The sequence below is a fragment of the Spermophilus citellus genome (genome assembly GCF_964194105.1).
Source record: "Spermophilus citellus genome assembly, chromosome: 11".
Classification (NCBI taxonomy): Eukaryota; Metazoa; Chordata; class Mammalia; order Rodentia; family Sciuridae; genus Spermophilus; species Spermophilus citellus.
The window spans coordinates 65992442-66010039 of record NC_138192.1 but is presented as its reverse complement, the minus strand read 5'-3'; the positions used below and the strand labels follow the sequence as shown (position 1 = coordinate 66010039).

General features: G+C 34.4%; 1 protein-coding gene across 4 annotated transcripts in view; it reads right to left on the bottom strand.

Moving 5' to 3' along the window:
• Positions 1 to 17598, bottom strand: part of SLC4A10 (solute carrier family 4 member 10) — a gene marked incomplete at its 5' end in the record, with an annotated part of 301407 nt that overhangs the window by 120932 nt on the left and 162877 nt on the right. For all 4 annotated transcript variants that reach the window (XM_081262039.1, XM_081262041.1, XM_081262040.1 and 1 more), the window contains one exon: positions 8741 to 8887. In XM_081262039.1, the coding sequence (XP_081118165.1) occupies positions 8741 to 8887 (147 nt within the window). The remainder of the gene's footprint in view (positions 1 to 8740; positions 8888 to 17598) is intronic.

Sequence of the window (17598 nt, the reverse complement as noted above, 5' to 3'; positions counted from 1 at the left end):
TTGGTGCTGCCAATATGGAAAGCAGTATGGAGATTTCTTAGAAAATTGGGAATGGAACCACCATTTGACCCAGCAATCCCTCTCCTCGGTCTATACCCAAAGGACTTAAAAACAGCATACTTCAGGGACACAGCCACATCAATATTTATAGCAGCACAATTCACAATAGCTAAACTGTGGAACCAACCTAGATGCCCTTCAACAGATGAATAGATTTTTAAAAATGTGGCATATATACACAATAGAATATTACTCAGCAATAAAAGAGAATAAAATCATGGCATTTGCAGGTAAATGAATGGAGTTAGAAAAGATAATGCTAAGTTAGCCAATCCCCCCCCCAAAAAAAAAAAACAAATGCCAAATGTTTTCTTTGCTATAAGGAGGCTGATTCATAGTGAGATAGGGAGAGGGAGCATGGGAGGAATAGAGGAACTCTAGATAGTCAGAGGGGTTGGAGGGGAAGGGAGGGGGCATAGGGCAATTAATGACGGTTGAATATGATGATCATTATTATCCAAAGTACATGTATGAGGACACGAATTAGTGTGAGTGTACTAAGTATACAACCAGAGATATAAAAAATTGAGCTCTATATATGTAATAAGAGTTGTGATGCATTCTAGTATTATATATAAATAAAAAAGAAAGAAAGAAAAAGAGAAGTTACTAATTTGGCTCCATGGTAACTGCTGGCAGCAGGAAGGAAGAAAGGGGAGAAGAAGCTAATTTGCCTAGAACAGTGAAAGAAAAAGCTGCTCTTGTGTGAACTCTGCAGACTGTAAACTTCTGAGCCCCTCCCCTTACATGCTTGGTATAAAGTTCTGAAACTATCTGAACTTGGAGTTCAGGAGGATTGATTGATTACAGCAACCCTGGCTAAAGCTAAATAAGCCTGATTCCTGTTCCTACTTGGTGCCATCGTTCCCCTGTGACAGAACCTCCATAGGAAATGGAATATAGTCCTTCGTTTCTACTGTTTCACATTATGTTTACTCATTTCCGTGTTCATAGCTCCTTTATACTTACTGATTTGGGGCTCTTACTGAAAGAGGCATGTTAATATTTCCCCAAAAGACTACAAATTATGCTATTATTCATTTAATTTTTGCTTGATGTATTTTGAGGCTATGGTATTAGGTACATAAAACTTGAAGTTATATGTCATCAATGGACATTTTTATCATCATGAAATAAATATACCTTTGTATTTAAAAAAAAAAAAGCACTGAAATTATTAGAGTTACACTAAGAAATCAGTTCAGTCTCTCTGTTGGACTTACCCAATGCAGGAAGACACAGTTGTTTTGTGTTTCATGACACAGCTGTTCTGACTCTCCAATAACTTGTCAGAGGGCACATCTCACAGTAACCATGCCTCAACACTGGTATTATGTTCCTCATATCTCTGAAACACTTTTTCTCATCACTGTATCCAGAGATTTATTTCAGTTTATTCTGCTTCAATAGTTTGGATGTCTATAACACCAGGCATTCAGCCCTCAAAACTCGTTTGCTATGTACATGATCCTTAAACATGACCCATATTCTCACAATTGTGAGACTTATTAGTGTTTCCTCTTATAAAAGCATGAAAATTACTCATTACACACCTTTAAAATACTAGTCATAAAATAAACTTGAGGAAATAACACCCTCACCGTTATGAATAAAGTGGACTTGAAAATGTGAGACAGGGTGTCAAGTATTCAAAAGACTTCTCTAAGACACAATGATAATAACAATGGTATAGGAAATGATAACTTATTAAAGTAGGATAATCTATTAAATGACAGGATGTATTTTTCTTAGGTTCAAAATAACATATGGTTCCATGTCTCTGACTATTCATTCTTTAAAATAGAAATAAACTTTTGGTATTAAGACATGTTCATAAAAATCTTTTCATGATCATCCTGGCTGACATATTTTTAACATCTTAAAGAGGAACTCAGACGATGTCTCAATATAGTAAACATTAAAGATATGTTATTCAATGCCTATTTTTTTCATGTCTACTGAAACAAGACACTTCAAAATAGTATGATATATCATATAAGTTACAGTACTATCAAATCAGAAAAAATTCTATAAGTTAATATAAATATTTTTCCTATACTGGTAAATATTTTATTTATTTTTGTGAAAGTCACTGAACTTACTGGGCTCTGTAATGCAACTGCAACCAAGAATATGGTAGTCAAGATAGGGGTCTTTGTCTATAGTAACTAAAACATACAGTGGAAGTAAAAATGACAACATAGAGAAGTCTTCCTAGACAATAAGGGTTTTAGCCCCTTAACAGTCTTTTCTGAAATCTGTACAAACACTTCAAAAGACAGCATTAAGAGGGTTAAAAGAGTAGGCACAATTATAAGAAGATATTTTGAACATATAAAACCAACAAAGGACTCATATCCATGATATGTAAAGAACTTTTATAAATCAATAAGAAAAAATCCAATTAAAATAACGCACAGCTTCGATAGGCACTTCATAGAAACAGATATTCAAGTGGTGAAAATCACATGAAACATTGGTCAACCTTATTGGCAGTCAAAAAGCATAAATTAAAATTATGAGATATTAATATATACCTTGCCTGAATTGTTAACAAAAAGAATAAAATCACCAAGTGTTAGTAAGGATGTAAAACAAAAAGCTCTAATGGCTTGTTAGTGGAAATATTGACCTAATTATTGAACATTATTTGTCATTTTCTATTAAAGTTGAATATATACATGCTTGATGTTGCAGCAACAAATAATTTCATCCCTAGGTATGAGAAGTGCATATATGCACTAAAAGACACATATAAAAAGGTTCATAGTAACTTTATTCATAATAGCTTCTTAATTTTTTATTCTCCAAATCTTCCCCAATAGTATAATGCATGGTATATGGAAGCATAGTATATGGAAGAAAATTAATAGATTAAAGGTATATCAAAAGCATTGGTGAATTCCACAAACAGAACATTGAGAAACAAATCCTTCCTGGATGATTCATTTATATAAAGTTTAAAAACAAGCAAAACACTCAAGAAAATGACAGGCCAAGGATCCTTTTGATGAGGAGAGAGGGAACTGACTACAACTGAGCAGAAACAGGGGCTCAGAAGTGCTAGCCCAGGTGGTAGTTACACTTCTGAGTCAAATCAGTGAGTTGTATGTTTGTTTCTATGGTTTAACCTTTATGAATATTGGTCTTATGCTATACAATAAAATAAATTTTAAAAATCACTTTGACTTTTTCTTTTTTTTTTTTTGGCAGGGGTAGGGGGTGTATTGGGAATTGAACTCAGGGGCACTTGACCACTGAGCTATATCCCCAGCCTTATTTTGTATTTTATTTAGAGACAGGGTCTCACTGAGTTTCTCACTTTTGCTGAGGATGGCTTTGAGTTCACGATCCTCCTGGCTTAGCCTCCTGAGCCTCTGGGATTACAGGCGTTGGCCACATTATGTATCACCCACTTGGGAGTTAAAATAGGACAAAAAACCATTGACTATCAAAACATAGCTCATTAAAGTCATGTTTTCTATATTTGCTTCATTTCTCCTGAATTATGTGCACAATTTACTATCTAAGCCCAAAAAATCTTATGTCTAATTCCTGGGTTGTGCTAATTTATACAGTACATTTGTATACCATATTTTAAACAACTGTTTAATACTCTAGATTTTTTTTTTAGATTTGATTCTACTGCTTATGGATTAGCTAATTGCAACTGACATAATCCTATCATGTTTTCTGCTACATTCTTTGCTGGAAAGCTGTGGGGAGAAAAAAATCAATATTAATTTGTTCAGAATTTCACTCATCTTTAATATTATCATTGACTTCATGCTCATGCTTCATGTAGATTATTTTTAAACAGCTCATCCATGTTCCCAGTTAAAAACATAATTTCAAATTATTCAAGGTGAATAAAAGATAACATTAAAAAATAAAAAGATGCAAAATTTTAGCATTTTTTATTAGGGAATTGATGAAATAGAAAGGAGAATTAACTAATCATTATCAAATTCTTACATGCAAATTATTATATTGATTACAGTAGAAAAAGTACGTAGGATTTATTTATGAGTATCAAATTTTTTGAATAATCAAAACATCATCACCACCACTATGATACAACCCAAAAATTTGGGTCTATCCTTGAACTCACCTAGGAATTGCAACCCAACTACTAGATCTGGTGGACTGGACCTGTCATTTCATGTCTGTGACATAAGCATAATCTCTTTTTTCTCTTACCTGAATGCAGGATTAAATCAGGTTCCTAAGGACACTATATTGCTTTATTGAGTAACAGAATAAATTAGGATTCCACTGATATTGTTCACATATTGGAATAACAAAACATTAAAGTGTCAAAATTTAAACATTTCTCCAAAGACTTTTTGTTAAGTTGGTGTCTGCTCCAGAAATTTGGGCTCAAATTATTCCATGTCTTGACAAATGCATACTCCAATTTACAGTATAAAACTTCCAGGTTCTTAGCACAGGAACTTAATGCTCTCTTGAATTGTTTTCTTTTATCTCTTTGGAATTTAATTCTGAAGAATTTTGAGGCACCTGCAGTAATATCTTCAAAAGACTTTCTTTGGAATCATTCCAAATAAAATAAATATTTCTTAAGTGGTTAGAAGTTTTCTTTGAAGTCGTGAGCATAGAAATTTCATATATCCCCACAATGCAGAATAACAACTCCCAAATCAAAGGGGAGGGTGTTGAGAACACAGTTTCAGTCTCAGTCTGTGACTAAATACTGAATTATCAAGGCAACAGAACTGACTGTGAAGTAGGGACAATGATAGATGATTACTCCTAAAGAAACTAAAAAAAGTGAAGTTCTACTGCTTAGAGACCATTGGGATGCCAAACAGTTGTCCCTGATAAGAGAGATCTAAGTTCTAAATGTCAATAAAGATCCTCAAATTATTAGAGGAGGAAGGAGGTATGAGATCCAAAAATAATGACTGACACATGAGAGGGAGTATCTGGGCCACCTGAGTTATTTCCAAGTTTCACCAAAGACTCAGAACTTCTTAGGATTGATGGTTCTTGATCTCAGCTTGGTATTAAATCATGTGTGAGTATTTTTTAAAAATATCAGTCCTTATGGAAACACCCAGGATTAAACTAATGAAATCTTTGAAGGCAGCGCCCAAAATCAATCTGGTTCCTTTTAAAGTTCCTCTTATTATTCTAGTATGTAACATGGATTGACAAGCAATGGTTTGAAGCATTGCTTATCAAAATTTTAACATTCATACAAGGCACCTGAGAGCATTGATAATATACAAATTCTTATCTAAAAAGTCTGGAGTAGGACTTGAGATTCTGATTCTAACAAATTCAAATATGATGCCAATATTTCTGGTTCATTGACCACAGTTGAATAGCAAAGGTTTTATAACAGATTCTCAGCCTTAGTTGCAAAGTAAAATCTCCTGCAGTACTTTTGTCTTTTTAAGTAATCATATGGGCCTCAAGCACAGAGATTTGGATTGTGGCTTGGTCATCAGTGTTTTTAGAAACCCCAAGTGCAGTCAGTATCAAGAACTACTGTTCTAGGGGGAGAAAAATGACATGTATGTGTTCATCCATGAAATAAAAGAAAAGTAAGTCAGAAGCAGATAAAATGAGCAAAAGATAATACACCTAACTTATTTTATTAAATGATTCTGAGGTTATGTGAGTATGTTTTCTGAAATACTAGAAGATGATAACTCATCTTTAAAGCTTAGTCTAAAAGATAAGCCATTTCCACAGTCTAAGAGAAAGTATTTATTAACTATAAGCAGATGAAGCTTAAAAAATATCTACTCAACTGTCTCTTTCTTATACTCTCAAACATCACCTCTTTAGACAGAAAACACCTGAAGATATGAGATACAATTTACACTCTACTCTCTGTCCACTGAATCAGAGACAACCACCTTTCTGTCAAGCTGGGATGGACTACCCATGGTACCTTCCATTGTGTGCTCTGCTACCAGTTACCATTCTACTACCTCTGACAGGAATACATGGGGTCTGGAGAGATTTAATACCTATCACTATACAAGTGAAGGAGACAGGGAGCATATTGGTAGCAACCTTTCTAAGCAAACTTAAAACATCAGTGCATAGATATGGAATTGATAAATCTTGCCAAGTTTAAAAATGAGCAAAGAGAAAAAACTTGGGTGTCTATAAAAATACTACAAATCAATGGAGAATAAAAATAATCTTGACAGATCAAAGGAAGACCATATTTCTGAAAATTGCCTACTTCCTTAAAAGAGGACATGTCTAGATATAGCTGAGGAATCTCAGTAGACTATAAAAAAATAAAATCAAGAGAAAAATAAAAGTGATTAGGAAAGGACAGGAGAAAGTGTAAAGAAAATAGGGTGATACTAGAACAGTTCAAGAAAACTAAAAATCAATAGCAAAATTAAACCTATCCTGAAAATAATAAAATGCAGAATTGGTACTGCAGATGATCAAAAGGTACCATAGGAAAGTAACTTTCAACTACAGAGGAAAGGGACAAAAAGCAGACACTGGAAATCTAACATGCAAATAACTAATATTCAAAATGAAGAGATCAAAGCAAATGGAATAGAATCAATAGAATAGGAAAATTTTTCCTAAGTGGAAAAATATCAAAGTATGTAAATTGGAAAGGCTTTTTTAGTATACCTACTATTAGATCTATCTCTGCAAGTTTTCTTAATTAAAGACACAGAAAAATGACTATAAGCATTCAGATTTAGAAGGCATGAACCTAAAAGATGAAAAAAATGCAGCACTTAAACAGAATTTTCTGTAATATTCAGTAAAAACAAATATTGAACAAAGCAGTATCTATAGCTTTTAAAAGTGAAAGTATTACCCCAGATTTTTATGCAGTTAATTTATTTCATGTCTGAATTACTAAAGAGAGAATGAGGGCTAAGGAAGGTTGAGAAACTATTTAAAACAGGAGAGGTTCCTGTTTAAAAATGTGCTGAAGACTGGGAATGTAGCTCAGTGGTAAAGTGCTTGCCTCATATGCACAAGGCTCTAAGTTCAACACCCAGTGCTGCAAAAATAAAGTTGAAAAGGGAAAGTCAATTAGATTATAAATTATATACATTTCTAGAAATTATGAGAAAGAATTAAAAGTATTCTTTAGTTTATTATGAGAAATGAGGTTGGTTATGATATGGACATATAGGTCTGAATATTTAATAGAAGGGAAGTTAAGTGAGTTCTTTTGGATGATAGTTTTTCTCTCTGAGGTAGAAGACAAGACAATCTGCTAAATGATGGTGAAAATAGGAGATGCCAGAAAATGGTGAAGGAGGTAGAAAAATAATTATTTTAAACACCAAAGAAATGCAATAAAATTGAAAGAAGGTGTTGAAGGTTCCCTTGAGTCAAGAATATATAATGGTTACTATCTTCCCTGATGAATTATTATTTTCACCATGCTCTGTCTACTTATGAATGCAGAAAGGAAGTAGGGACATGGGAGAACTTCAACGTGAGTATGGTTTTTAAAAGGGAGTAAAAATATGAATAAAACTAAAACAGAGGACCTAAGGTATTTAGAATAATGGCATATATCATGACTTCAGTAAAATTATAATAAATCATTTTGTTTAATGTTCATAGATTACCTTATCAATCCAAGACCTTTTATATTTAATGCTTTACTGTCAGATTCATGCTAGAAGTTTTAGAATCATTTGCCAGCAGTAAGGAAAAAAGATTATGTTTGGGTAAATTGGTGTTTTGTTTGTTTGTTTTTCCAGGCCAAATAATCAATAAAAAGAACAAAGTCTCTAAAGGAAAAAAAAATAGAATAATGGCATAACTATCACTAAAATTATAAGCTATGAAACTGGAATAGTATAAGGAAAGAAGAATAATTTGTGGATAGATAAAAGTAGAGCGATCAAATTGTTGCCCAAGAAAACAAGTAGAGGAAAGTTAGTGGCTGAGTTAAATTAATAACTTCAGAGATGGAGTACTTATAGATGAGTTGGTGAGCTTAGCACAGTGGTGAAGAAGATCAGAAGGTCATAGGAGTTAGAAAGGTCAAGGAACTGACAGCCAGACTCTTAGTTATGTCATACAAATGGGTTCTCATGGCACTCAGGAATTTTTGAAAACTACAAAAAGTAATACTTTGGCTATATGTACTTTGGAAGGATAAATACTCAAAATATTCAGGTCCTAAGAGTAAAATTTGGGTAGCCTTACCAATGGTATGAATGGGAACTTAACAAAGATATTTTCGCCTGGATTTTTAAATGACTTAGAGCAATGGCCATTCTTTATATTAGTTATCCAGGTTATATAGAACTAGAATTGGGGATGTAGCTCATTGGTGGGGTGCTTACATAGCTGGGCAAGGGCCTGGGTTCAATCCCCAACACTGTAGATAGATAGATAGATAGATAGATAGATAGATAGATAGATAGATAGATGATTGATAGATGGATGATAGAAGATAGATGAACAACTTTACTACTTTATTTTATTATCTATATCATAAAATTAATTCAATTTTCAATTTCACAAAGCAGATTAAAGTGAAAAACAAAGATCAAGCTTGTTCCCTTTTCTCCCCATCCTCCCAAAGTCTTTAAAATAGTATAAATGACTTTATGAGTATGAGGGATTACTGCTAATTATGGATTGCAGAGCAAGTACATTATTGCAATCACAAATTCAATAAAACAAGAATGCTGCTTACCAAAAGAAGGTGACTCCCGTCCATCCTCTAACCCTGAATCTCTCTCTCTATCTCTTTTTCTGTGTTTGTGACCACGATGCCGATGACGTCGATGGCTTTTTCTTCCTCCCAGGGGCACATGAACTCCAATAAACAGTGTTCGATGACCTTCATTAGGAAGCAAATGCACACATTAAACTTTATACTTCTCCAGAGCACAGAAGATGATGATTTACATGTTAATTGAAACCAATTCAATCAATCCAACAAATCATTTTTGTGTTTATGACATATAATTATTGAGCTTGTTGCTATATTTTAGCATTACATTTAAATAAGAACACCATGGATCTATCACAAATATTTATAATACTCATTATTTGGTTGTATATTTTGAACCATCATTAGTTTATTAACTATCTTATTAGTTAAGATAGTCTACTTCTGATACTTTCATCATATTCCTTTCGTTAGGAAAAAAAAAATCTGTTCTATTTGCTCTCTACACTCAAATAACTTTGTTTTCTCACCAATTCTCTTCCTTTCAAAGTCAGTGTGTTAAAAAGCCACTATCTCTAATTTAAAAAAAAAGATTTCGCTCATCCTTCTACTAAGCCAAATCCTACAGAGTTTTTTCGGTTCTACTGTTTCTATCTGTGGCACTTGAATCTCATTGACTACTCTCCTCCCTGTGACATTACTTTCTCTTGGCCAACTCCCTCCTCAGTCTTTGTTTAATTCATATTAAGTCCATTGCCAAGGCTTATTCTATTTAACAATTTAAGGTTTGGGATCTCAAGGATTCTGTCCTCAACCTCATAATTATAACTATGCTGCATAATCTAGAACCTACATCTTAACTTCTCTCTTGGACTGGCAACCTATATATCCTCTACCTACTAGACATGTTCATCTAGACATCTTTCCTACAGGCATGTCAAATTCAACGTCTTTGGAGCCCATCCTTGTCTGGTTTCCAAGTATCAATTAATTTATCATCTATCTCAGTAAATGTACCTGTCATTTCAAAGCCAATCCAACTGATTGCCAGGTCTTGGCTCCTAAATATCTCTTTGTGATTTTTGAATGAATGCTTTCTTGCTATATCCTCACATGTCAGAAAGAATATCATCTCTCTCACGTCTCAGCTTTAGGAGCACTAATTTCATTCATGAGGTTCTACCTTCATGACTTATTAGCTCTCAAAGGTTCCACTTCCATATTCAACATATGAATTTTGGAGGGGCCACAACATTTAGTCCATAGCATTCTGTCCCTGGCCAAATTCAAGGTCACCTAGACTTTATCTTTTCATATAAAATTTACAAAATAAATTTTCATAGAAATTAGATAATTTTGTGATTTTCATTTAGATCTCTGATCTATTTTGTCTTAATTTTTAAGAAAAATGTAAGGTCTGAGGCTAGATTCTAATATAAATACCGAATGAATACATTCATTAGGTATTTACCTAAGTGAGTTAAAAATATAATGTCTACTGAAAAAAATACCTGCACACAAATACTTACAAGAGTTTTATTCAAAATTGTCAAAAATAAAAGTAATCATATTCCTTCAATAGGTGGATGAACATACAAACTATGGTACATCCATACAATGAAGTATTATTAAGCAATAAACACAAATGAGCTGTTAATCACAAAAGGACACGGAAGAAGCTCAAATGCATATTAAATGAAAAAAAAGATAGTCTTAAAAAGCTAAACAATATGAGTCTAACTATATAACATTCTGGAAAAGATAAAACTATGGAGACAGTAAAAATATCAGTATGTACACAGGAAAGTTATAAGGGTGTAGGTGAAGCACAGGACATTTGGAGGGAAGTTAAACTACCCTGTCTGATACGTGTCATTACATATTTGTTAAAACTCACATAACTATACAATGCAAAGTGAACTCGAATATAAACGATGAATTTTAGTTAATGATGATTTATTACTATTGATTCAACTCTAACAAATGTACTGAACTAATACAAAATATTAATAGGAGAAAGTATGTGCAGAGGGAGAGGAAATATACAGGAACTCTAGGTACTTTATGTACAATTTCTCTGTATACCTAACACTGCTCTAAAAACATAAAGTCTATTAATTCTTAAGAAGTCAAGATTCATAGGTGCTCATATCACAGAGTACCGAGAGAAATTTATAAGAAAAAAAACCAATAAGCAAATAAGGGAATATTTGTGTAAGTCATCAAATTACATATGAGACAGTTGTATGGGGTTCTCTTAAGAAAATAATAAAGCATTAGTTAAAAAAAAAAAAAGACTCATTTTCTCTGCCAAAGTGAACAAAATGCTATAACAGCCACATTGTAGATTGATTGCTTCTTCCCCCAACATTCCCATGTTGAAGCCCCAACCCTGACTGTGACTGGATTAGGAGACAGGGCCTTTATGTAAGCAATTAACTTTAAACGAGGTCAATAAGTGGCCTGGATCCAATTAGTGTTCTTTAAGGGAAAAGAGATTAAAGAGCTCCCTCAATTGCTTTCTCTCCCTGCACACAGAGGTACTGTGAGGACACAGCAAGATGGCTTCCATCTATAAGCCAAGAGAAGAGGTCTCAGAATCAAACCTACCTTACTTGAAAGCATCTTGATCTTGCATTTCCCACCTCTAGAACTGTGAGAAATAGATTTCTGTTGCTTAAGCCACCCAGTCTGTGGTGTTTTGTTATGGCAGCCCCAGCCAATTAACTCAGCAAAGAAAGCCTAAACCAAACTCCTTTTAAAAGACATATCATTAACATCATGAGATTTCAGGAATATTCAATGCATACCATTTAGGCTGACAGTTTTTCTTCAAAGAGTAAATTAATTTTATTGTAACGAATTTGCCTTCCTTAATGGCCATGTTTATACTTAATCTATGTAATTTTCCATAATTCATGAAAAAATAAAATAGAAAATACTTATTTTTGTGAGGCAGGATCAGAATACTTACAAATTCTAGTGACTGGAAGTGAAATTGGCATTCTTCTAATCCTGGAGGAATATCTGATATTATACATATTTTAGTACAGGATATTAAACCTTTATAATTCTGAAGATAATTATAGCTCAATCCTCTGGAAAACTACAAGCTGAAAAATAGTTTCTATATTCAGGTTTCTGTCCTGTATCCATGTAGGCAAGTGAAAAAATGGTTATTGTCACATTAACTTAATACAGATCACGAAAATGCACATAAAAAGTTCTTTACTAATAACAAAGGCTATATTTTGGACAAGGAAATAAAGGGAAGTGAACTGATACCTGGTATCAGTATCTGGTCTTGGTTATTATTTTATTTATCACAGTATTACATTATGTTATATAAGAAATATATAACTTAAAAGTGGTAATTAAAAAGCGTGATCTGAGTTTGTGTAAAGTGCTCACTTCTCAATCTTGTTTCTACTATACATATAACTTAAAAAAATTCACTTTATATTTCTAAGCCAATGAGATCATGGATAAAATGAAAATATTCATTTCTACATCATTTATAAAGTATTTTGTATAATTTGTAAAACGAAAGTTTCAAAACAGTTAAGTCTTATTTTAAGTCGCACAATTAAGGAATAAATCTACTCAACCCTGTTTAGAGTTTAAGCAGATCAGCAGAGCACAGGGAGTTTGGGGAAGTAACCACTTGCCACCTCCTAAGTGTTGAGGAAGAAACTGTTGGAAGTGTAGGTGGCAATGTTAGCATCACCCAGAGAAAACATTGCTCCCCAGAATCTGGAAAACTGCCTTTCCTCCTGCAGCTCCTTTCTGGCTGAAGCATTTCTTGTCTAACTTAGCACTGCCTCTGTGATGGCACACTGCATCTTTCCACCCATAGCTAAAAAGAAATGCCAGGGGCAGGAATGCAGTAGGTGGTGTGATTTCAAAATAAGATGAGAAAAATAGTAAAGGCCAAAAAATTAACAGGAAAGAAGGTGACTGAGAAAAGATTAAGGTAAGCAAGATATGAAAGGATAGAAAAATAATTTTAAAAGAATAGCAAATTATAATAAGGAAATATATGAGTAGAGAATAAATAAATAGCTAACTTTTATGGAAAAAAAAGAGGAACTATAGAACAATAATTACATGTGGCATCCTTATCTATTTTATCAGATCAAGAAAGAGAAAAGGTAGTATGTTTCATTATTTTTTACAAGACATTTAATATATGTGAAGCTGGTAAATATTGTCTTTGTTGTTCCGTTTTCTACCCAACTACTGAAACCCTTCCAGTGAGCCAAAAAAATCACTTCTGCAAGCACTCTTCACTTTTCTTGTTCAAACACACACCTCTTTTTCTGGAGGACACTGCTGCTCTACATCCTCTCAGTGAGAATTCTCCTGCACTGTGAAAAGTGCCTCTCTCCCTCCTGCCTCTAGTTGGGTGAGTGGAATAGGTAAGAGGGTGCCCCTTTGTTCAGACCCTTCTCCTCTACCTTCCCTGAAAGCCCTCAGATTTCAATTTCATGGTAGTTCTTATCATTTACTACACAATTCGCCTCATGGTTGCTGTAATCTGCTAAAGTCCAGGTAAAACACGCTCCTCAAAGATGTGAGCTCCTTCCTTGGTGTCATTTTCTCCAGTATAACCCCTGCCTTAATCTGTCAGATTTCCAAGCACACATAAAGGATTCTGTGACACTCTTGACCTTTCAGCTCCGTGAACACCCACTTTGCAATGATCCTGCAGTCCCACAACACCTCAATCTTATGCATTATACCACCTCCTTTCTTTATAACTCATAACCTGTGGTATCCTCAAATATATTTCTTTTTTTTTCTTTTTTTTATTGGTTGTTCAAAACATTACATAGTTCTTGATATATCATATTTCACACTTTGATTCAAGTGGGTTATGAACTCCCATTTTTACCCCGTATACAGATTGCAGAATCACATCAGTTACACTTCCATTGATTTACATATTGACATACTCATGTCTGTTGTATTCAGCTGCCTTTCCTATCCTCTACTATCCCCCTCCCCTCCCCTCCCCTCCCCTCTTCTCTCTCTACCCCCTCTACTGTAATTCATTTCTCCCCCTTGTATTATTTTTCCCTTTCCCCTCACTTCCTCTTATATGTAATTTTGTATAACCCTGAGGGTCTCCTTCCATTTCCATGCAATGTCCCTTCTCTCTCCCTTTCCCTCCCACCTCTCATCCCTGTTTAATGTTAGTCTACTTCTCATGCTCTTCTTCCCTACTCTGTTCTTAGTTACTCTCCTTATATCAAAGAAGACATTTGGCATTTGTTTTTTAGGGATTGGCTAGCTTCACTTAGCATAATCTGCTCTAATGCCATCCATTTCCCTCCAAATTCTATGATTTTGTCATTTTTTAATGCAGAGTAATACTCCATTGTGTATAAATGCCACATTTTTTTTTATCCATTCGTCTATTGAAGGGCATCTAGGTTGCTTCCACAGTCTTGCTATTGTGAATTGTGCTGCTATGAACATCGATGTAGCAGTGTCCCTGTAGCATGCTCTTTTTAGGTCTTTAGGGAATAGACCCAGAAGGGGAATAGCTGGGTCAAATGGTGGTTCCATTCCCAGGTTTCCAAGAAATCTCCAAACTGCTTTCCAAATTGGCTGCACCAATTTGCAGTCCCACCAACAATGTACAAGTGTACCCTTTTCCCCACATCCTCGCCAGCACTTGTTGTTGTTTGACTTCATAATGGCTGCCAATCTTACTGGAGTGAGATGGTATCTTAGGGTGGTTTTGATTTGCATTTCTCTGACTGCTAGAGATGGTGAGCATTTTTTCATGTACTTATTGATTGATTGTATGTCCTCCTCTGAGAAGTGTATGTTCAGGTCCTTGGCCCATTTGTTGATTGGGTTATTTGTTATCTTATTGTCTAATTTCTTGAGTTCTTTATATACTCTGGATATTAGGGCTCTATCTGAAGTGTGAGGAGTAAAGATTTGTTCCCATGATGTAGACTCCCTATTTACCTCTCTTATTGTTTCTTTTGCTGAGAAAAAACTTTTTAGTTTGAGTAAGTCCCATTTGTTGATTCTAGATATTAACTCTTGTGCTATGGGTGGTGTCCTATTGAGGAATTTGGAGCCCGACCCCACAGTATGTAGGTCGTAGCCAACTTTTTCTTCTATCAGATGCCGAGTCTCTGATTTGATATCAAGCTCCTTGATCCATTTTGAGTCAACTTTTGTGCATGGCGAGAGAAAGGGATTCAGTTTCATTTTGTTGCATATGGATTTCCAGTTTTCCCAGCACCATTTGTTGAAGATGCTATCCTTCCTCCATTGCATGCTTTTAGCCCCTTTATCGAATATAAGAAGTTGTAGTTTTGTGGGTTGGTGTCTGTGTCCTCTATTCTGTACCATTGGTCCACCCGCCTGTTTTGGTACCAGTACCATGCTGTTTTTGTTACTATTGCTCTGTAGTATAGTTTGAAGTCTGGTATCGCTATACCACCTGATTCACACTTCCTGCTTAGCATTGTTTTTGCTATTCTGGGTCTTTTATTTTTCCATATGAATTTCATGATTGCTTTCTCTATTTCTACAAGAAATGCCATTGGGATTTTGATTGGCATTGCATTAAACCTATAGAGAACTTTTGGTAATATGGCCATTTTGATGATGTTAGTTCTGCCTATCCATGAACAGGGTATATTTTTCCATCTTCTAAGATCTTCTTCAATTTCTCTCTTTAGGGTTCTGTAGTTTTCATTGTATAAGTCTTTCACCTCTTTTGTTAGGTTGATTCCCAAGTATTTTATTTTTTTTTGAGGATATTGTGAATGGAGTGGTTGACCTCATTTCCATTTCAGAGGATTTGTCGCTGATATACAGGAATGCCTTTGATTTATGCGTGTTGATTTTATATCCTGCCACTTTGCTGAATTCATTTATTAGCTCTAATAGTTTCTTTGTAGACCCTTTTGGGTCTGCTAGGTATAGAATCATGTCATCTGCAAATAGTGATAATTTAAGTTCTTCTTTTCCTATTTTTATGCCTTTAATTTCTTTCGTCTGTCTAATTGCTCTGGCCAGTGTTTCAAGAACTATGTTGAACAGAAGTGGTGAGAGAGGGCATCCCTGTCTTGTTCCAGATTTTAGAGGGAATGCCTTCAATTTTTCTCCATTCAGAATGATGCTAGCCTGAGGCTTAGCATACATTGCTTTTACATTGTTGAGGTATGTTCCTGTTATCCCTAGTTTTTCGAGAGTTTTGAACATAAAGGGATGCTGTACTTTGTCGAATGCTTTTTCCGCATCTATCGAGATGATCATATGGTTCTTATTTTTAAGTCTATTGATGTGGTGAATAACATTTATTGATTTCCGTATATTGAACCAGCCTTGCATCCCAGGGATGAATCCTACTTGATCATGGTGCACAATTTTTTTGATATGTTTTTGTATCCGATTCGCCAGAATTTTATTAAGGATTTTTGCATCTAGGTTCATTAGAGATATAGGTCTGTAGTTTTCTTTCTTTGAAGTGTCTTTGTCTGGTTTAGGAATCAGGGTGATGTTGGCCTCGTAGAATGAATTTGGAAGTTCTCCCTCTTTTTCTATTTCCTGAAATAGCTTGAAAAGTATTGGTATTAGTTCCTCTTTAAAGGTTTTGTAAAACTCTGCTGTATACCCATCCGGTCCTGGGCTTTTCTTAGTTGGTAATCTTTTGATGGTTTCTTCTATTTCCTCAATTGATATTGGTCTGTTTAGGTTGTCTATATCCTCCTGACTCAATCTGGGCAGATCATATGACTTAAGAAATTTATCTATGCCTTCACTATCTTCTATTTTATTGGAGTATAAGGATTCAAAATAATTTCTGATTATCTTCTGTATTTCTGAAGTGTCTGTTGTGATATTGCCTTTTTCATCCTGTATGCTAGTAATTTGAGTTCTCTCTCTTCTTCTCTTCGTTAGCATGGCTAAGGGTCTGTCAATCTTATTTATTTTTTCAAAGAACCAACTTTTAGTTTTATCAATTTTTTCAATTGTTTCTTTTGTTTCGATTTCATTAATTTCAGCTCTGATTGTAATTATTTCTTGCCTTCTACTTCTTTTGCTGTTGTTTTGCTCTTCTTTTTCTAGGATTTTGAGATGAAGTATGAGATCATTTATTTGTTGGTTTTTTCTTTTTTTAAGGAATGAACTCCAAGCAATGAATTTTCCTCTTAGAACTGCTTTCAATGTGTCCCATAGATTCCGATATGTTGTGTCTGTGTTTTCATTTATCTCTAAGAATTTTTTAATTTCCTCCTTGATGTCTTCTATAACCCATTGATCATTCAGTAACCTATTTTTCATTCTCCAAGTGATGCATGATTTTTCCTTCCTTCTTTTATCGTTGATTTTCAGTTTCATTCCATTATGATCAGATAAGATGCATGGTATTATATCTACTCCTTTATATTGTCTAAGGGTTGCCCTGTGACATAATATATGATCTATTTTTGAGAAGGATCCATGTGCTGCTGAGAAAAAAGTGTAACTGCTTGATGTTGGGTGGTATATTCTATATATGTCAATTAAGTCTAGGTTATTAATCATGTTATTGAGTTCTATAGTTTCCTTATTCAACTTTTGTTTGGAAGATCTGTCCAGTGGTGAGAGAGGTGTGTTGAAGTCTCCCATGATTATTGTATAGTGGTCTATTAGACTCTTGAACTTGAGAAGAGTTTGTTTGATGAACATAGCTGCACCATTGTTTGGGGCATATATATTTATGATTGTTATGTCTTGTTTGTGTATGGTTCCCTTGAGCAGTATGTAGTGTCCCTCTTTATCCCTTTTGATTAACTTTGGCTTGAAATCTATTTTATTTGATATGAGTATGGACACTCCTGCTTGTTTCCGAAGTCCATATGAGT